Source organism: Notechis scutatus, chromosome 2 (genome assembly GCF_049901735.1).
Source record: "Notechis scutatus isolate UNSWTSFEM ecotype Mainland chromosome 2, rNotScu1.2, whole genome shotgun sequence".
NCBI lineage: Eukaryota > Metazoa > Chordata > Lepidosauria > Squamata > Elapidae > Notechis > Notechis scutatus.
In genome coordinates, this window is record NC_142010.1 from 152,591,903 (window position 1) to 152,613,506 (window position 21,604).

At 43.8% G+C, this 21,604-nt stretch overlaps 1 protein-coding gene across 6 annotated transcripts; it reads left to right on the plus strand.

The window, feature by feature from the left end:
• The first annotated feature begins 286 nt into the window (after positions 1–286).
• CCNQ (cyclin Q) lies at positions 287–10,565 on the plus strand. 6 transcript variants are annotated; one of them, XM_087956841.1, is made up of 6 exons: positions 287–437; positions 2,510–2,614; positions 3,266–3,449; positions 6,760–6,892; positions 7,100–7,327; positions 10,165–10,565. In XM_087956841.1, the coding sequence occupies exons 2-6, from the start codon at positions 2,527–2,529 to the stop codon at positions 10,249–10,251; spliced, it is 720 nt and encodes a 239-aa protein (XP_087812967.1). In that variant the 5' UTR covers positions 287–437; positions 2,510–2,526; the 3' UTR covers positions 10,252–10,565. The 6 variants fall into 6 exon arrangements, with proteins under 6 accessions (XP_087812967.1, XP_087812969.1, XP_087812970.1 ...); XM_087956843.1 differs by having other exon boundaries at positions 6,760–6,833; positions 7,080–7,327; XM_087956844.1 differs by lacking the exon at positions 10,165–10,565 and adding an exon at positions 7,471–7,672 and having other exon boundaries at positions 319–560.
• The last annotated feature ends 11,039 nt before the right edge of the window (positions 10,566–21,604 follow it).

The following is a 21,604-nucleotide window of genomic DNA, read 5'->3' on the forward strand; positions in this document are numbered from 1 at the left end:
ACTGGTTAAGCATAGTCGACTGGATTTTCCCAACATCCCATTTAAATTGCAACGCTCTGTATGCACACTAGTTCAAACACAATCAAGGAATGGGTTTTGGTTCGGCGGCTAGTTTTTACAATAATGCTATCTGTAATGAAATGTTCTTACAACACTATTCACAATGCTATTTCCGCTGTGAAAAGGAAAAAAAACAACAACAACCGGAAAAACAAAAGTCCAAGACTGATCTAATTCCATCGATCTAGTCCGCGAAGCATCGCGCAGGCGCGAGAGTAGCGCGCCGAACGCCACCCTCCGTGCAAAGGAGGAGGGGGGCAGCGCTGGCTGCAGCGCGCGCCCTCGCAGGCCTTTCTCACGTGACGGTCCACGTGGGCGCACGGCTCGCTCGGCCGCCGCCGCTGCTGTTCCTGTGTCTCGGCGGCGGCGGCGGCGGGGTGGGTGGCTCCGCTTTGCGTCGCGTCCCGGGCGTTTCGGGGTGACCGTCGAAGCCGGAAGACGGCCCAACGCGACCCCCGGGAGGGACTCCCCGGTCCGGTTCTCTCAAGCCGAGTTAAAGGGTAGAGAACAAAAGGCGACGCGGGGTGGGGGAAACATGCCCGAGGGTGGTCCGGGAGAGGCTGAGGACCGGGCGCGAGTCGCCAGGAGACCACCGGGACACAGACTGAGCGGGAAGGGGCTCGGCGACCGCTCGTGCTCTCTTCCCTGCTCGTGCCCGGGGCTTCCCGGCTCTCGAATCGTCCCCCAAGCCTAGTGGCCGAGCGTAGGTGAGATCAAATGCTACCATCTCCTGCAGAGGGAGGTGGTTGCAGCCAAATTCATGACGTCGCGAAAGTTTCGACTTCTGGCCGGTCCTGAATAGACCCTTCAGCTCTGGAAAGATAGGCGGGGGGAGGTTTTTTTTTGTTCACCCTAGGGCAGGGGTGGGCAAACTTTTTGGCTCGGGGGCCGCATTGACTTTTAAAATTTGACGGACGGGCCGGGTCAGCACAAGATACGATACATATAAAAAACTGCATTTGTTAACAGTTCCCCTTTTCAAAGCGAGGGGAGGAAAGAGTTTTGTTTTTTAAGTGGAAGAGACGCCTGCCGTACTCAGGGTAGGAAAAATAACTATTTTTTTCTCCGAGACACCCTCCAAAACTCAAGTTTGGCATCATAGTTAAATTTGCACAACATAGATAGATAGATAGATAAAGTGGCCGCGGTTACATACGGACCAATCTTCGGCGGGCCGCATAAAAAAGACCAACGGGCCGGATGTGGCCCACGGGCCGTAGTTTGCCCACCCCTGCCCTAGGGTAAGGATCCCCAACCCCGTTCCGAGGACCGGCAACGGTCTGCGGCATGCCAGCAACCGGTCCGCGCAAAACAAGCGAAGCCCCATCCGTGGGATGCAGGCAGCACACAAAACCACGCCCCCTTCGGTCCCTGGTGCCCAAGAGATTGGGGGGTCGTTGCCCCTAGGGTGGCAGTTCAAATGTAACACTGATGTGTCCCGGCCAAACTGACTGTTGTTCATTCTGGCTAAGGATCGTGGTAAATCATTTCAATAGCAGACTGAAGAACACTTCCACAGGGTCTGTTACAACTAGGCATGATCTGCCTCCCAAATTGCCCCCCCCAATAATTCATTCTCAGCATTTTGCAAATAATGAAAACACAATTATCTTTGTAATATATTCATTGGTCTTGGGTATACCTGGTAGAAGAGGAACTTACTATAATCATTTATGGTGTATAATGCCTATAGTATTATGGAGCTCATTTGATGTATTTATCTTTGCTACCCATGAAACAACTTTATTAAAATGATCTTTCTGTGTTTCTTCCCTCCTCTCTCTTCATCTTCCTCAAATTGTTACTGTTGGGGACCTATCCCCTTAAAAATTAACACTGCTATTTTTGTGTGCAGAGCTTAGTTGCAGTAATCTTTAAACAAATGAATTACTTACATTATAACATCAGACTGCATCAATTCAGCCATTGTCTACAATCTCCCCCTCTCCCCCACCCCCCCCGAAAAAAAACAGACTAAAGCTCCATTGATGGAGAAAACTTCGGCCCACTTCTGCCAAAGATCTCTGCGTAAAACATATTGCTGTACTATTCACTCCTTCCCTTAAATGTAGGAATATTGGGAACTTTTCAGAAGCAGTATTTCAGTTTAATATTCCACAGGCTCAATAGGGTTGAGAATGCTAGCATTCATCCTAGGAGTTCTATAGGGCTCCTGCCCCAGATTTGTAATTGATTCTATAAGAAGATTCTATAAGAAGATACAAGCATCCTTCAATTTACTGAGAAAATGTAACTCTTCCTAGATTGTCTTCACCCTGGAGGAGAAGACACGGGTAGCTGATGTTTGAGTTTCACTTAAAAAGTGGAACCAGATGGAATATGGTTAATAGCAACCTATGAGGACAGTTTGTTTGTAGAGAGAATAATCGAAGTTTTGTAAAGGAAGAGTGTTTCCTAAATTGACTGTCTGTTTCTGGTGCTTATACAGATCCTCTGACAACATCCATGAATCCCACTAGACTGCAGGAAAGCAGCCAGATATCTGCAAATGTCAGAATTCACTTCAAAGTCTGCAGGTTCATCATGGAAGCAGGTGATTAAAATATCTCCCTTCCTTGGTTAGTAATGCCCAATTCCTATGAAAAAGGAGTTGCTGTATTGGGAGAAAGTGCCAATCTGTGAGGCACTTGGAGTTAGGGGGTCTTACTGGATAGGCCTAAAGTCAAGACAATCCAAGATGTTAGATTGGTGGGCTTCATGAAGTAGTGTGAAGTAGATATGACTTACTCTATTTCTTATTTAGTTTTAGTCATGTCTTATACTTGAGTAGACACATGTAGACATTTCCAGTGTGTTTGCATTTATTGGTGAGAATTCTAGAATTCTGGTTTATTTCTGATGGAGGAACTGGATAAAGATTCTTGGGTTTGAACCCCTACAACCCCTATTTTCCCAGAATCTTAGCTGTGTAGTTTGGCTGTGTTGTTTTATATCCCACTAGACCTCAAGTCTCTCATTCCTAAACAGAATTACAATGAGAGTTCTGCAAGTAGGACAGAGCTTGTCAACTTCCATTAATTTCAGGGAGGTTTGTGTAGAATTGAACTTCCTGATGGTCTTTACCTTATATTCTCTGCTTGTGGTCAGGTCATGTCTGAGTCAAGAAGTTGTGTCTTTATTATTTCCTCTTTATTCTTTCATGAGAGGCTAGAAATTCTTTGCTGAATCTCCTTTCTGCTAACAGGTGTGAAGTTAAGCCTGCGGTCTGTCCCTATTGCTACAGCATGCACCATTTATCACCGATTTTTTATGGAGGTGCCTCTGGAGCCATATGATCCTTACTTGGTAGCTATGGCTGCATTGTATCTGGCTGGGAAGGTAGAAGAACAGCATTTGCGGATAAGGGACATCATCAATGTGAGCCACAGGTAAAAAGCATTGGGGTCAGGATATGTAATTACGAAGGGCAGGCTGGATGTATGAGGAGTAAGTAAGTAGCTGCTAAGAATCAGCAAAACCAACTTCCTGCAGCTTGGCATTTCCCATTGCAACGAGAGCCTCTGCTACAGCAAAAGTAGTTGCTGAATCAAGGGATGGGTAGCCAGTGGACCTGGCATTTTTCAAAATGTGGAATTCCCATTATTTGGTCATACTAGTTATGAATTCGGGTTATTGAATCCCCCACATACTCTGAAGAAGAGCAGATTGAAGAAGACTGACTTAGGTCATAGGTCCATTAGCTTTAAATTATAATGCACTTTATCCCTTATGAACATCTGATTCTTTAGTTCCTTCCTACTGTGCTAAGTCATCTTAATACACAAGACTTCTTTGTAAGATTCAGGAACCCCAAAAGACCTTGTGGATTAGAAAAAGACCTCATCCATTCTTATATTGGTCAGGTTTTCTCAGGAAGTCCACAAATAGAACAGGAAGATTACACTTGTCGGCTTTGAGTTCTGAACAATTGTTACTTATTGCCTCTGAGCCCAGGAGATCTAAACTGTGAACATCATATAAGCCAAATGTCTTTTCTGTATCTTGTGATGTGAATTCCTTAAGCTGTTTCAGGCTCTAAGAAATATCAGTGCACATTATAGTCATTAGGTAAATTAAGTTTTAGAATTTAGTGGGATTTGGCAGAATCTTCTAATCCTGCAAGAGCTCAGACTCCTATTAAAAAAAAGTTAAGCTTGGACAGCCAAGTTTATCTTCATGAAGTAAGATGCAGGCATAAGTCCAGCTGAACTTTCAAATAATAGTTCTGGAAAAAAAACTTGAAATTCTAGGAAGAACCTGAAGCTTAGCTTTTTATCTGTCCAACCCCTCTCCTCTCAATTAAATTACCGTATTTGCCGGCGTATAAGACGACTTTTTTGCCCTGAAAAACATGCCTCCAATTGGGGGGGTCGTCTTATATGCCGGGTCATCTTATACGCCGGCAAATAGTAATTGGGAAGCACTGCGGCTGCCCGCGGCTGAGGCACTTTTGCGCACCGTGGAAACGAATCCCGTGAAGCCGAAAGGAGCAGCCAGCCTTCTCCCAGCTCCCAAGGAAACGAGGCTCGCACCGCCCGGTCTCTGCTGAGGTATCCGGCTGGGGCTGTCAGGAGTTGTTACCGCTGGCGCGGCTCCGCGCGGCTCCAGTCCCGCGTTGCCTCGGGAAGGAAAGGCAAAACCAGGAGCCGCTGCTGCCATTGCAAAGCGCCACCGCGGCTCTTCCTTTTGCCTTTCCCTTCCCGAGGCAACGCGGGACTGGAGCCGCGCGGAGCCGCGCCAGCAGTAACAACTCCTGACAGCCCCAGTCGGATACCTCAGCGGAGCCCGGGCGGTGCGAGCCTCGCTTCCTTGGGAGCTGGGAGAAGGCTGGCTGCTCCTTTCGGCTTCACGGGATTCGCTTTCCACGGTGCACAAAAGTGCCTCAAAAAAAAAAAAAAAAAGTGCAAAAGTGGAAGGCGTGCGGAAGAGGGGCGAGTATATAACAAACTATATTTTGAGTGGAAATGTTGGGGGTCGTCTTATACGCCGGGTCGTCTTATACGCCGGCATATACGGTACCTTACCTTGATTATAGATAAGGAAAGCAGAATTGGGCAAAACATTCTACATTGCAGAGCTTTGAGTCCATTGTTTTACTTAACTGTTCTGGGAAGGATAAAGTATGAGGAGAGGATTGCTGTGTATACTATATATTCTTCCTGGAGATGAAGTGGGATCTGAACCAAATGATGATGTTTGTAAATAGCTTCCAAGCCTTTTATGAATTAGCTGAATGTTGTTACATGTTGAACTGTAAGATGGTGTGGGAAAAGATGTTTCTTCCCTGGTGGTTAACAAAGCTGACCTGAAGGGAAATTCTTTCCTAGCTTTATGGCAAATTCTTCTTTCTAATACAGGTGGTCCTCAAGATACAACCTTAATGGAGCCTGCCCACTACAGTCATATGTTGTAATGGTCGTAAAATGGGTTGGACCATCTAACCAACTCAATTTTACAACATTTTTTGTGGCAGTTGTTAAGTGTTAAATGCAGCAGTCATAAGTGTCGATTTACTGGATGTATGTGTTGGTTTTTGGCAAAACCATTGTAGAACATGGGCGTGTGAGTGTGGCCATATTGCTGAGTGTCTAAGGTTGGGGTCATGTTACTGTGGAGGGGACCCAACCGTAACTCCTCTTTTTCTGGTCTGTTGTAACTTCAAAGGGTTGCTAGGTTGTGTCATGCCCCTGTCGGAATCTGATTTGGAGGGCGAGGCAGAGCAGCTGACAGGGAGTGGGAATATGGCTCTGTTGGCTGAGGAAGAAACTGGGGAAGGGCAAAGTCCAGCTGGGCAGAGCAGGGGAGAGATAGAGCAAGGCAGAGGGAATTCGGAGGAAGACCGAGGCCCACCCCCTCTTCATTCTAGGGCACGGAGGGAGGAAGGGAGAAGGGAGCAACGTGAGTTGCGTGGCTTATGGGGGACAAAAGGGCCCTGATTCCCTTTGTTAGCTGCAGCTGGGAACACACTGTTTAAAAAGGGAAGCTGCGCACAGCAAGTTGTTGGGAGCAAATTGTGAATTATCTGGTTTCGTTGAGGCTTATCTGTGTTCCTGGCGTCTTCCCAACTGTGTGTGTTTTGCTGTGTTTTCAAGTCTGCAATTCCTTCTCCTGCCCTATCAAGTTAATTACTACAGGGTGGTTTGTTTGGATTTTTAGTTACAGTTTGTATGTACTTTGTTTTCGGACTGAATTTCCTCCACTTAAAGACTGTTCCTGGGAGTGTTTTTCTCCAGCTGAAGGTAACTTGGATATTGGGGGTAAAGTTGGAGATAATAAAGGGCCTCTTCTTGCTTATTTGACTGTGTTGCCTTTGCGCCATGCCCCGGGTCATCACAGATTGCTTTTATGAATTAGTTAAATAATGTTATATAGTGGTGTGGGAGAGGTCATAAATCGTAAGTCGAGGACTACCTGTAATTATATTACAGTACTACAGTAACAACTTCAAATCCATGATAATTTTCAAAAATAAATACATCTGCTCTATCAAGTAAAATGTATTGCTATTAAAAAACGTCCTTCATAAATTTGTTTTCCCCCCTTGATTCCCCTTTTCATTTTTTTTTTTTTTACGTTCTAGCCAATCGTACCGCTTATTCCAGATCGAGTAAAATCACCATTAACGTGGGAGGCCAGAGGAAGGCTCAAGTCAGCTTCCTTGCAAACAAACTTTTCAGCGTTTTTCTTTACTCCTCTCAGGTACTTGCATCCTCGGAGTGATCCCCTGGAGCTGGATACACATTTCTGGGAGCTGAGAGACAGCGTTGTCCAGTGTGAGCTGCTCATGCTACGTGTGCTCTGCTTCCGTGTCTCCTTCCAGCACCCCCATAAGGTCTAGGCTACGTAGGAGGGGACGTAGGGTAGAAAGGGGGTGCATGAAGTACATGGGGGGTGGGACGACAAGGAGTTAAGTCTTTACTTCTCTGCCTTTAGGCACTGAATGCAAAGTCCCGTTACAAGAGAAGTTGACACCAGGTTCTTTTCTTCTCCTCCCCCATGTTTTCAATTACCCCTGAAAGATGTCGTTTTCTGTATGCAGTACCTCCTCCATTATTTACTGTCCCTGAAGCACTGGATGAACCGGCATAGTTGGGAGCGGACCCCGGTGGCGGCGGCAGCTTGGGCTCTGTTGCGGGACAGCTACCACGGACCTCTGTGCCTCCAGCATCCTCCACAGCACATTGCCGTGACGGTCCTTTACCTTGCCCTGCAGTGTTACGGGGTAGAAGTGCCTGCTGATGCTGAAGCAGAGCGGCCGTGGTGGCAGGTAAGGGAGGCAGGGTGGGAAGGGAACAGCTCGAAGGCGCTCTGTATCCTTCAGCTCTAATTGGGTCAGGTTTTGGAGCTTGTCTGCGTGGGATTTTGTTTATATGGTTGTTCGCTTATTTATTTAGCATCCTTGCTTCACAGCCTCTGCACTTGACACTGAAATGTGGGTAGTGCAGTTTCTTGGATATTAAATCACTGCTATCACCTGACCTGCACCAGGGCTGGAAAACCTCCCACTGATCTTCCAGCCCTTTCTTTAATCAGCCTATGTACAACTTTCCATATTAGAAAAAAAAAAATTTGAAGCAGTGTACGGCAATATACCAAATAAAGCAAATATTAAACTACATACTAATCACTTAGTAAAAAATAAATAAAATAAACAAAATAAACCACCTGCCTGGTATCTTGTCAACCCGAGGCAGCTTTATTCGGGTTTAGGAAAAGCACACACGGAAAGATACAAATTCCTCAATCCTGTTCTGTGCATTCTGGCTGTGTTCATAGGTCGTGCTGAGCTGTAGGTGTTTTTAATCAGATTAGCTTGAACAAACCCTAGGCTGGACTTAATGTGTATAATTGTGACGGGGTTAGCTGAGAATGGAGACTAGACCCAACCGAGAATTATCCAGGGTTTCAGCTGTTTTCAGGAGCCACCCTTTGAAAGCCAGTGAGCCATAGTGCTGATTTTGCATGGGCTGCTACCCTACTGCCTGTGGGCTGATTGTGTTTTCTGAAATTCTGTTCCAGTAACAAGCTAGGGATTCTGCTGCCTTCCTAGACATCCTGCTGCCCAGCAGTCTTCTAGATCTCCTTGTGGAACTAGCGTTGAATTGGTTCTTATGCAGGATAACTCAATTCCACGCTCTGACGATGGGATCTGGAATAACTTGGGAGTTCGTGGCTTGAATGGCAGTGGTGTAATTAGTGCTTTGTCATGCTCAGTTTGTAGTTAGTTTCTTTTAGGAACCTCAGCAAGGGCGAAGGATTGATTAAAATGGTCTACCCTGGGCATTTTATTGATTTGCTCTGTTTCCATCTCATACCTGAGGATTTTGTCAGCATTTGTGGTAGATAGTTTTGTTACAAGTCTTGTCGTACTGTGAAATGTGAAGCTAATGAGGGCTTTGGGCATGAATCCCAGCAAGAGAGAATTGCTATTTGTACATAAGCCTTCAGTGGCTTTGGATAGCGTTGTGCCCCCTCTGAAGAGGTAGGTTGCAACTTGGGAGTTCTCCTAGACTCATGTTTTCTCCTAGAAGGTTAGGAAGAACCTTTGCCTGGCTCTGACTGTTTTGCCAGCTAAAGCGTCTAGTCCTTTTAAAAGCATCTGTTACTCACGCCCTCATTATGTCAACGTTGGATTACTGGAACTGTTCTCTATTTGGAGCTGTCTTTGAAGAATACCTGGAAATTGCAGTTGGTACAGATTGTGGCAGCCCGCATGTTGGCAAGTGAGAGCTGCTATAGCAGAGTTAAATCTACATTGTAGGTACTGGGATGGTTGCCGGTATGGTTTTGAAGACTTTCAAGAAGTCTCTTTGCCTTAACCTATAAAGCCAACCTGTAAAGCCACTCTGTGGCTTGGGCTCAGATCACAGATAGAATCTGTCTGTCCTGTTTGATCAGTTTCAGGGGATGCTCTGGTCCCTGCTCCTTGGGAGGCCGAGGTTCTTGGATAGAAACGGGGTTTCTTGGTGGTCTTTTCCCAGGTCTAGATATTTCAGGAAAACAGTGGAAATCTGTTCTTTCTGTTGAGCATTTGAGGCAGGCGATGTTAGCTGAAGATGATGCTGTTATTTCTCATAATGTTTTGAAATATGGAAATTTTAACCTTATGTCAGCCAACCAGAGTTCTTGAAGTATGTGAATTCTAAATTATATAAGCAAATAACCACAAGTCAATAAGACATAACCTATAGCTTACAAATCACAATAACTAAGTGTACACACTATGCTAAGTCAAAATTTCAGAAAAAAAGGCACATTAGGTTCATACTCGCAGCTGGGCATGCTGTTAACTGAATAATAAAAATTTCAAGTTGTAGAAATGAGTTGAGGAGGTATCCATAGCTGGGTTATATATTTTTGTTTTTAAGTGACTAATACAGCCATGGTTCCTTAGAACTGAATTAAAACATACATATGCTCCACAGAGCAAATAACATCTATATCATATGCAGAGCAATTTCAGCTAAATAAATAGCATTGGGCAGGAAAGCTAATCTTCACCTGGTTCAGTGGTCCTAATCCATTTGTTTGCAAAAAGATGAGAAAATCAATCACATAATTGCTCTAATTGAGACAATTAGGCGGTATCCTTGCTTAGACTTAGGCATGCCCCTCTAAAAACTGTGGAATCTCACAAATAGAGATGATGGTGAATGTTAAGTTGTAAAATATGGGGAAATTCTGAGAATCGTAATATTAAAAAAAACCCAAAATGTACTTGCATATATGCTTTAGCTTTGCAGATCCATCTTCTATTTCAGGCATTGGAGCTTCTTTGCGGGATAAAAACAAGAGCCAGTGCTGTGGTGCTCACCAGGGAAGTTGGAAATAGGATTGCAGTTGTTAATGGAACAAGCATTAATTGAAAGAAGCATCACTTTGTGTGATGTATTTACACCCATATCTTCCGTCCTTGTGCCAGCTGTGGTCAGGTGGATTTTTTTGCATTCTTCAAACCTCTTGGTGAAGGAAAATATGCAAAATATATGCATCCCAATTGGCTATAGGGTACTTTATATTCTGGAAGAGTATTTTGCCTATTTGATCCTGCCAGGATTTCTCCCCCTGCTTTGCTAAGACTTTTTAATTTAATTTACCTTTTAGGTGTTCAGTGAAGATCTTTCCAAACCTGTTATGGACCAGATAGTCTTGGAACTGATACGGGTCTACACTTTGGATGCAGAGATATAAGTACACTTCCAGCCAAGGGTCTGTCCTGGATTGTCATGTTTCAGGCTGGAATAATGCTGGAAGTATTACGGATACTTGAAGGGATTGACACCAGAAGCACATCCTGTTCTTTTGAGACATCCCACTGAACAGCACTGGAGTTGAGCAAGGGAAGCACCTTGATAGCACTGAGAATCTCCTAATAGAATCACTTTCCAGTGGAGAGTTCGTCTGGAACTAGTTTTCTATCACCCACAAAAGGAACAATGTTCTGAATTGAAGTTTGTGGAACGAGGAAATGAATAAAAAAGATCCTTCATCTATTTCAAGCAAAATGTGCTGGCAAGATATTTCATTTGTTTTTCTGGAGTAGCTTCCCAAGCCTCAGTGCAATCATTGTCTTGTGCTGACCTTGTTGTGAAATTATTTATTTATTTAGATTTGTGTGCTGCCCATCTCATCTGGATGCGACTCCAGGCAGCTTACAAACCTTAAAACCCAGTAAACATTAAAATGATAAAACAACATATAACAACAATAAAATGTAACAGTTAAAAGATGGGGAGGAGGGGAGCATGAAATACATGGGGAGAGGTGGGATCTCTTAATCTGATAGCCGTCTCCAGAATGGTGCACCCCCATTGAGGCCCCACGCTAACTGGCAGAGCCAGGTCTTCAGGCCCCTTTGGAAGATCAGTAGGGTGGGTGCGTATCTCATCTCTGGTTGTATGAGTCCCAAAGGGCAGGAGCTGTGGCAGAAAAGGCTTTTTTCCTGGACCTTGCCAGCAGAAATTCCTTAACTGACAAGATCTGTAGCATGCCCCAGCTTAAGTGGCGTGGGTCAAACCCATGGGAGTGAGATGGATCCTCAGATACCTAGGACCCGTGCCATGAAGGGCTTTAAACGTGATAACCCACTTGAATTGTGTCCAGAAACCAGCCAGCAGCTCACTAACAGTGGTATAATGTGGGTACCCTAATAGCCACAAACATTCCCACGCCGCAGAATTCTGTACCAGTTGTAGCTTCTGAATATTCTTCAAGGGTAGCCCCGTGTAGAGCATATTTGCAATCGTCTAGGCATGAGCTGACCTGGGCTTGAATGACTGAGTGGAGGATTCCTGATCTAGGAAAGGTTGCAACTTTGGCACAACACAGAGTTGGGCAGAGGCTCTCCTAGCCACGATTGCCAACTGCTCTTTGAGCAGAGGTCACAAGTCCAGGAGAGCCCCCAAATCGTGCACTGGGTCTATCTGAGTGAGCGCAACCCACCCAGAACTGAAGACATCAAAGTGCCAGATGTCGAAGCTCCATGCACCCAAAGCCATTCAGTCTTGCCAGGGTTTAGTCCCTACCTAGACCCGCACAGCCTCCAGGCACCCTGAGAGGGCATCAATGGCATCAGTTGGGGTCACCAGGGTGAAGATATAGATTTGAGTATCATCCATGTACTGATGATACTTCAACCCATGGTGATGGATGCCCTCACCCAGTGGCTTCATTTGGATGTTAAAAAGGAGTGGACAGAGTACCAAGCCCTGTGGCATTCCACAAAGAAGCGACTGTGGGCTGGATCTCTCCCTATCAAAACTGATTGTGACTGGCTTTGGAGAAAGAAGCCAAACCAGTGCGAGACTGCCATCCAACCCCATACCCTGCAGCTGGCCCAAAAGGGATAATGTTGATGGTATCCAAGGCCACTGAAAGGTCAAGGAGAGTAAGGATGGTTGCACTACCGCATCCCGCTCTTGCCAGAGGTCACCAACAAGTGAGGCCAGTGCTGTTTCTGTCCCAAAACGGCCTGAATCCTGACTGAAAAGTGTCAAGATAATCCATTTTATCCAAGACCCCCTGAAGCTGCCAAGCAACCACTTTTTGGGAAACTGGATGAAAATTGTCCAGAGATGGGATCAAGGGATGTTTTTTTTTAGGAGGGGGCAAACCAGGACTTCCTTAAAAGGCCCCAGGACTGTCCATTCCTGCAGTGAGGAATTTTATCAGTGCTTGAACACACCTGGCAGTTATCATCAAAGAAGCTTTCATCAATGGGCAGGCAAGGAGACAGGTGGGTATACTGACAGCATCTCAACAGGATCAAACTGTTCCCAGAAAAATGGCAAGACTTTTCCTCAGCATCTCACATGGACCAGCAGCAAGCAGGGTTCCAACTGGGAACGAATCCAAGCAATTTTATCTGTCAGGTGTGGAACAAATACCTCTGTGAGGTCTTGGAGATGACCGCCCCCCCCCCACCAAGGCCTGCCCTAGGAGGGACTGAGTGATCCTGAACAGGGCCGGAGGTCAACACTGCAGATGCAATAAGGGTGGAAAAAGGATGTTTTACTGCTCTTACTGCCACAAGATAGGCCTTAATAGCAGCTCTAAGTTGTACCTGGTCACTGTCATCTCTTGTTTTCCACCACTGGTGCTCTAGTCCAGGGGTCTCCAACCTTGGCAACTTTAAGACTTGTGGACTTCAACTCCCAGAATTCCTCAGCCAGCAAAGCTGGGAGTCTACAAGTATTAAAGTTGCCAAAGTTGGAGATCCCTGCTCCAGGCATCTCTTAATCTTTTTCAGAACCTGCAACTCCTGTGAACCACAGGGAGGGTTGAGAATGACGGGTCGAGAGGCCGCATAGGCGCGATCCTGTCCAATGCTTCAGCCACCCTTTCATTCCAGACTGTTACCGGACCTTTGGCAGGACTGCAACAAAGCCCCCATGATATCCCTCAATTCCCTCTGGATACCATTCAGGTCCATCAGTTGCCAGGGACAGATTGCTTGATTGGATCCGGCTTCCTTGTGGAGGGGAATGGCATAAGAGAATCTTGAAGGACAGCAGGGCGTGATCTGACCATGGGACAAGGGAGAAACAGACTGGTCCACCGTTGTCAGAGCAATGTTGCCATTGCTCTGACAAGAAAATCATGTCCGGCATGTGGCCGCTCTACTGTCCCAGGTGATCTGCCATGGTAGTCATTGAACTGGACTGCTTCTGAGGCCAAGCCCAGGGATGGCAGATTCAAGTCCTCCAGGATCATAAGCCTTGAGGAATTCCTCTACCACCACTGAGAGGGCCTCCAGCAGCTCAATCAGGCAGGCTGCTATGCAGCAGGGAGGCTGGTACAGCAGCAACGCTCCCATTTGAGATTTGTGAGCCCAGCTTCAGGAACAGTTTCTCACAGCCAGAAACGTGGAGAGCAAGTGTCTTGAAGGCCAAAAGAGATTCTGCCTCCCCCACCCCCAAGTGCCCTGCCCTGGGATCTTGGTTTGGGCCAAACCCTAAACCCCTGGGGCACATTTCCAAGAAGGGAACACCCTCCCCTTCACGATCAGCCAGGTCTTGGTGATGCATGCCAGGTCGGCGTGCTCTTCCTCAATTAGGTCTTGGATGAGGGGAGCCTTATTATAGAGTGACCAGGCATTTACCAGCAGCAGCTGAACCTCAGTGCCTCTGAGGGTTAAAAACGCCACCAGCTTTTTACTTACTTTACTTAACAAATATAAGACACACCAGCAGCCAACTTAAAACATTTAAGGCACACTCTGATACCAAATTTAGTTTAGTCCCAACTTCTTTCATCTTTTGCTAGCAGTCCTTGATCATCACACTGTACGATCCTTAAAATGATATTTTCAATTGGATGGATGGATGGCATATTAAAACAATGGGTAAATCCCATCTGTGATGCGGTGGGATCTGAAGGACAGTCTGATCCCATCGTTGCATTTTCTTCCGTTGTAGATTTAAAAGATAGAAGGTTCCATTGGACTGCTGTATTTTTGTGTTTCTGGGTCAAATGATACTGCATGTCCAGAAGAAGTCTACCATTTGTGATCTTCTGAATGCGTGTTCCTCCTGATAATAGAAATACTTACTGAAAGAAGGAATTGGGGAGAGAAGCTGAAGATAAGAACCATATCTTCTCATTTCTCTAGCTAATTGTGCAGAGGAGATATGATTCATTCCAATTCTGTCTTAGTTTTTGGTTCTCCAATTTTCTGATTTGTGTTAAAGGCCTTTTTCTGATTATAAATTGGCTCCCATCTTTATGTAGTGTGATTGGAATATACTTGGTCTAGATGCTTTATAAGGTTATATTTAATATCTCCAGGAAGGGAAGACTTGTGGAGGTCCATTAACCCTATCTTCTAATTTAGAGAAAGGCTGATAATGCCATCTGGTGTTTTTAAAGTGCTGAGCAGAAATTGTTCTTTTTTTATGCTTTTCTCTGCAATGATAAGGCCTAGAAACCCCTTTCCCACTAACTACATGATTTCATGGGAGCTACTCTATAGTCAATCCTACAGAATTAATGCTGTGATTGGAATAACTATTGGATCAGCCTGCCCTACAAGACTAATGGAACCAGGGGTGGGATTCTACAGTTTCGCACCTATTTGCTAGAATCGGTTGTTAACATTCTAAGCAGTTCGGAGAACCGGTTGTTAGAAGAAATTACTGGCCTAATCCTGTAAGGAAGGCAGGAAGGAAACATTCTGGTGTTGCTTACAGAAACTGCCTCTCCGTTAACCCTTATTACATTCTTGGCAGGACTAGACTTCCTGTCTCAGGAACGTCTCTGGAGTTTCTTTTCCCCTCCTTTGCTGGTATTTTGCTTGTGTGGAGTGACCATTCAAAGTTACAATGGCACTGAAAAAAGTGACTTATGACCATTTTTCACACTTACAACTGTTGCAGCATCCCCACAGTCATGACAGGCCAGGCGAGGAGATGCGTGCCTCGATGTGAGTGATATTGAGTTGGCCACGCCCAGCCAATAACATGACCACCAAGCCACGCCCACCCAGTCACATGACCACCAAATCATGCCCACCACCTAAGCCATGACCACAGAACCGATTGTTAAAAATTTGAATCCCACCCCTGAATGGGACCCATAGGCTTGCAGAGGGAACTTGGGGTTATTCTGGAAAACCTGCTGCTCGGTTTGATTGCAGCCCTGACCGCATGGAATACCAAAGCATTGGTGGCTTTAGATCAAATCACTTCTGAACGGCCTCTCCGTGTGCAGGGTTTCCACCACTCCCTGTAGTATATGATGAAATCAAGGGAATTTAAGCAGGCTAAGAGATGCCTAAAGTGTCGCTGACAAAAGACGGAACAAAGACAATTGGACACAACTAGAGCCACTGTTAAGGCCTACCTTATAGCAATAAGGGTGGCGAAATATAACTACTTCTCTGCCCTTATTATGTCTGCCGATAGTCGCCCGCTAGCCATGTTTCAGGTGACTCAGTCCCTTGGAGGAAGCAATGTCAAAGTCCACCTAAAGGGTTGCTGTGAAGAATAGGATGCACATACACCTGGCACACAAAATTGGTCCCGTTCACTCTATGTTGGACCCTTACCTTATATCAGAGCCAATGGAGGTGGTGGGGGCCATGTCTTACAAGTGATCTGGGAAGCGTTTGAGCCCATGGGATCTGAAGAAGTGGGCAGGGCTCTCTCAGCTGCTACTTATGGCCAGTTGTGTGTCACATCCGTGCTTCTCCTGACTGATAAAGGCCTTGTGGAGATAACATGTGAGTAGGTCTGGGCAATAGCTAACTCTGAGAGAGGGACTTGTCCTGCTGACTCTTGAAGAGGCAGTGGTGCACTCCCCACTCAAAGGACCATCGCTTGACCCAGCTAGGCTGGTCAGCTTCTGTCCAGTCTCCAATCTCCCCTTTTTAGCCTGTTTGACCTGGGAGTTTCAGAGAACTGTGGATGAGACGGATTATCTAGATACAGTCAGTCAGGATGAAGACCTGGTTTGGGGATTGAGATAGCGTTGATCATGGTAATAAATGGATTCTGGTAGGAATATCCAACCTGGCTCTTCTTGACCTCTCAGTGCCATTTGATGATGGTATCCTTCTGCACCATCTCTAGGAATTGGAGGTGGGCGACACAGTATCGTGTTGGTTCTCCTCCTTTCTCCAGGGCCAGTTCCAGTCGGTGTTGACAGAGGGAGAAAGATCCAGGCCATGGCCCCTTTGTGGTTGCCTCAGGGATCTGTTTTCTGTCCTATTTAACATTTACATGATCCACTGGGTGAGGCGATCTATCAGTCTTTTTGTAAGGCTCTAAAAACCTGGCTATATTCCCATGCTTGGGTGCTAAGGACCCCATCATCCTGGCTACATTGCTAACTGGCCAAGTATCTTGCTCTAATGTATATTTAATCTGGATGTTTTCAGTATTTTTATTCTTTTCAAATGTTTTTAGTATTTTAATTGTAATATATACAATTATATAATTGTAATATACACGTATTGGATAAATGTATTAGGATCTATCCCAATTAGAAACCCTGGATGACCAAGGAAGTCCAGCGCCACTTGCATGACAGGACCAAGGCCTTTAGGTACAGAATAATAAAAACAAGGACAAATAGGCTGAAAAGCAGCTTCTATCCCAGGGCAGTAGCTCTTTTGAATTCTGCTGTATAGTGCAGTGTTGGTGCAGTGGCAGGGGTTTTTGGTTCAATGTATGGAAGGTGAAGGATGTGTGTTTGTGTTTATTTTCATGGTCATGATGTGCACTGAAGATGGTGTTTGATTTTGTTGTACGAGGTGCAATGACAATAAAGTAAACTAAACTAAACTATTGTATAGCTGCCCAGAGTTATTGGCCGAGATGCCCTACTATAGAAATTGAATGAATGAATGGATTAGTAAATAAATAACATTGAACCTCCCTAAATGTATATCTCATTTTACTTGCATCTTTTAGACTGTTGGGAATTTGGAATTCTGTAGCAGTTCACTTTTGAGAGACCAAAACAGAGATAAGCAAGAAAGACCTCCTCACATAACAGCAAGGAGAAATTTGAGTTTTTCTGTGTAACATAATTTTTGTCCTTCCAGGAAAAGGCGTTCCAATCATTTAGGGCTGTATCCTTGCTCTATTAATTAAAAGCAATGCCAAAACTATAAATAAAACATCTGGGGGAATTTTTACATTCATGGTTTTTAAACATATATCTAAAATACAGTGTATTATTGAAGTAAGTTATCTAGATAAGTGTGGGCATAGTCAGGTGAATATCTGTTTATATGGACAGCTGATTGCATCTCTCAGTATAAATACATACTGTATTTGTAGAACATATGTGATAAACCTAAGGGGCACTGTGGTTCCTAAACGGTGTTGCAATACCCTAAGCAGAGGTGGTATTCATCAGGTTCTGACCAGTTCTGGAGAACCAGTAGTGGAAATTTTGAGTAGTTCAGAGAACCGGCAAATGCCACCTCTGACTGGAGATTTTACAGTATCCTTTCGCCTGCCACGCCCACCAAACCATGCCTACAGAAAAGGTAGTAAAAAAATTTGAATCCCATCACTGACCTTAAGGTACCACAGCAAATTTAGATATTCAGGGATATTTTAAATTTTTGAAGAAAACAGCAATGTGCAACATCTGCTGGACACTGCAACTAATAGCTTGAGTTAGTTCACAGTTTTGGCTTAGGGATACCTTGAAAATATTACTGAGACATTAAAGGCACCATAAAATAGAATTTTGGCCTAGGAGCACTAAGAAAGTTTGGAAACATCTGGCATATCATATGAGCAGGACATTTTGTTTAATTGACCATTTTAATGCCAGGGGCTTAGATTTAACACCAGACAGGTGGGATTTGTTTAAAGTAAAATAATTCCTAAAAGTCAGCTGCATCATCTAGATCAGGGGTGTCCAACCCTTAGCCACTTTAAGACCTGTGGACTTCAACTCCCAAGTTTTCCTGGCCAGCCATGCTGGCAGAGGAATTCTGGAGTTGAAGCCCACAAGTCTTAAAAAATGGTCAAGGTTAGACATCCCTGATCTCGATTTAATCTCTTTTAAAATTAAAATAGGGTCTTACAGATACACTACACAAAAGGGAATTAGTCTAGAAACACTGACTCTGATTACAGTTTTCACTTATGTATTAGTAGTATTTTTCAAGTGTGTGTTCATGATTTCCTTGCTTCAGTTAAGTCAGTCATCTGAGGTAAGGAACTCAGATCTGTCATGGGGACACCACTCGTAGGCATGAATTTTTTTAAAAAAATATCCTCAAATTGAAAGAAAAAATAACCAAGCCAGAAAGCAGGAAATAGCTGGCAACTTCTCAACTTTTTTTTAAGCAGCTGGGAAGAGAGTATAAAAATTGCTTGTGGATTTGGTAGTGGATGAAGCTGATTGGGACGGGATTATGGAGTTTTTTTGTGTAGTAGTAAACTTATGCTTGGTCTTTCCCTTTTGCAGACTTCGCTGTTGTTTTAACCAGGAACTTCCAAATAGTGTCTGAAGTCTATAATCATGAGATGGTGAAATAAGTCTCCCTAGCTTCGGTATTTTTGGGATAATGGACAGAATATGAATAACATTCTGAAGAAGAATGTGAAGAACGTTCCAACAATACACTCTGTACTCGCTAATCATACTCCATGCTATGGATACAAGGCAAAGTCTTCTGATTCTATGCCAAAGAAAAAATATGCCCCTTTAAAATTGATGTTCAACAATATGAATTCTCTTATTTATGGTCCACAACATTTTGGTTATTATGGGAAAAAGCAGTGCCTTAAATGGAGCACTTGAATCCACCTTGTTATTTAACTCAGCCACTCTCCTTGGTTCTAAAAATTCAATAGGCATTGCTTTCATTGTTAAGTATACCTTTTTAACCACAAAGACTAGAAACTTGTGTCATTCTAAACCAACATTGGGATTTTGGGGAATTGAAGTCCAGTGGATCCTTTCTCTAGAGTTGCAAGCAAGTTTTCAGTGCCAGCAGATTAAATTGCAGGGATTTTGAGAGAGAACTTGGTTCATGGCCTATGTTTCTAATTTTTGTACAAAGAACATAGTAAGAGTATAAAATGAGGTTGAAAAGCCCAATAAAACGACTTCTGGAATTCTTTCTAACCCCAAAAGAGAATTCTTATTTCTTCTGGGTCACTTCTATATGTATGTTTGTGTTTCTGTTGCCTCTCATGTTACCTCTCTATGTTTGTCTATTTTTGGGGGGTGAGGAAGAATGTGCCATTCTGAGTCATGTGATTGGGGGAGTGTTGGAGAAGATGCTGCCAATTTGATATCTTTTTCTCCTCAAAAATACTTTTACTTCTTCCCATGAGACATGCCTCCAGTTGTTAGACTATGATCCATCACTACTTCCTTTCTCACTCAGGTTGTCACTTTCTTCTGGCTGAAAGTAGTTCAAAGTAGCTCCAGATTTGCCTTTAATGGAACAGAGCACATTAGAGATACTTTCCTGTAGCTAAATTTAAGAAATGTGGAGGTTCTCGAATAAAGCTTTTAATTTTTTTTAACACAAGAAGAATGTTTCAGCACCAAAAAAAAGTGCTCCTATGTTTTGAATTTCTCTGTTTATACTTTCGTTCTGCTATATAAATGTATGTGTTTCAAGTTTTTCTGGAGGGCCTGTGATCAATAAAGGGATACTCAGTTTGATTGTTTTTGTAATGTTTATAGTTTTGAGGTTTTAGAATTTTACATATTTTAGTTGCTGCCGTGGACATTTTATATAAACATTTCGGCTGCTTGAGATTACTGTAAACTGTGGTATGGCAGGAATAGAAATAAATAAATAATCTGATTCCAACAGGGACAAGAGAGAGGAGCTTAGCAAATTCTAGATTTCTGTCCAACTATCTCTCTCATCCGTCACTTTTTTTCCTGGAATGTTTTTTCTCTTACCCCTTGGCCAGGTTCAGTCTATTTTCAGACTCAAGTTTTTTGACTGGCTTTCTCTGTCATGCCACATTTGGCTTCCTTCTGTTCGATTTTCAGAGAATTGGCTGATATGCAGAGAGACAGAGGAACATATTTCAGAGCCCCTTTTCATAGTTTCTTTCTGGCATTGTATTGACTTGGAGAAAAAAAAAGTCTGTTGCTGTGATAGTTTTCTACAGAGGTTTAAGAATTTAGCATTTTTATAGTACAATATTGTAGGTGCTGGTTCAGTCCCACTTTTGTTGGAATGGATTTCAGATCTATTTAGGATTGCATGGTTAGTTTAGAAAAATAGTAGCAAGATTAGAACTTTAGAAAAATGAGAGAAAAGCTTAAATGGAGAAAAAATGGGTTATACTTTTGAAACATTGTGAAATTCAGTTTGACCTGAATAGTGGTGGATTTAGGGTAGTTACCACACATTCCAGTGGAAGACAAGTGCAATTTTAAAAAAGAACTAGGTAAAGTCTTAGAGGCCAATTATTTTAGTTATTAGTAATGATAGTAAACGGATCTTCCACATTTAGATATACATTTGAGCACTACTTCTTGGCAAGAGCCAATGGGGCATCTGTCTGACTCGTGTCTTACTATGGAAAGGAAAGGAATCCCTGTGGATTTTACTCTGCTAGTCGTAACGACTATAAGTGGGGTGCTCATCTCCATTTCAAGGGCCATTGAATCAGCGTTTCTGCAGTCAAGTGGCCAGCATGACATCACAGAGCTCTGTTACCTTCCCACTGAAGTAGTACCTATTTATCTACTCACATTTGCATGCTTTCAAACTGTTAGGTGGGCAGGAGCTAGGCGAAGATGGGAGCTCACCGCATCACACAATACTTGGGTCTCAAACCTGTGCTGTTGGCTTTCATCTGCCCATATCTTATGAAATTCCCTTAATTTTTGCCTATTTTGTGTTGGAGAGAGAATTTTGAAGGAGACACATCTTCAGTTAGATCCTGCAAGACAGTTCTTCTGTGCACCTGATTGCCTTCCTACCTCACTCCCCAGCCCTCTAAACATCCATCCATATTTATAGAGCCATATATCTTGTACCTCATGTAATTCAGTTGCTGCATATATCTTCTCTTAACAGAATAGCCAGATATAGTTACTACAAATACTGTTCTGCTGGAAAGAAGCAGATAATGTTGTGCTGGCAATCTGAGTAAAGTTGATTCAACTTTTAAAGAAAATACACTACAAGTCAGCTACTCTTGAATTTTACTTTCTCTCTCGGAATTGGGTAACTGTGCATTAATATAAGCTGCCCAGCGTCACCTTGAAGCGAGATGGGTGACAAATCAATCTAATAAGTAAATAAATTAAAGATAGATATTAATGCAATCCTAATTAAACTGCAACTAGTCTCCCTAGAGCATCAGCTGTTTTCCTAGACATGGCTCACTGTTTCTGGTGCTTGCTTGTCTGTGCCAGTTGGCCATTGATGAGCTCTGAAGCCCTTTGTTTCAGCCATTTCTAAACTGACTTACATTTGCCAGGCATTTGCAATATACAAGCACATGCACAAATGCAAACACACACCATATGTATACATCTGTGTAAGCCACCAACTAGAATTTGGTGTGGAATTCAAAAATTGAGTTGGGAATTTGTTCCA

Excerpts from the sequence above, each read along its gene's own strand:
- CCNQ (XM_087956841.1), top strand. The coding sequence starts at position 2,527 with ATGAATCCCACTAGACTGCAGGAAAGCAGCCAGATATCTGCAAATGTC. Across the intron at positions 2,615-3,265 it reads CAGGTTCATCATGGAAGCAG|GTGTGAAGTTAAGCCTGCGG; the intron begins GTGATTAAAATA and ends TTCTGCTAACAG. Across the intron at positions 7,328-10,164 it reads CAGAGCGGCCGTGGTGGCAG|GTGTTCAGTGAAGATCTTTC; the intron begins GTAAGGGAGGCA and ends TTTACCTTTTAG.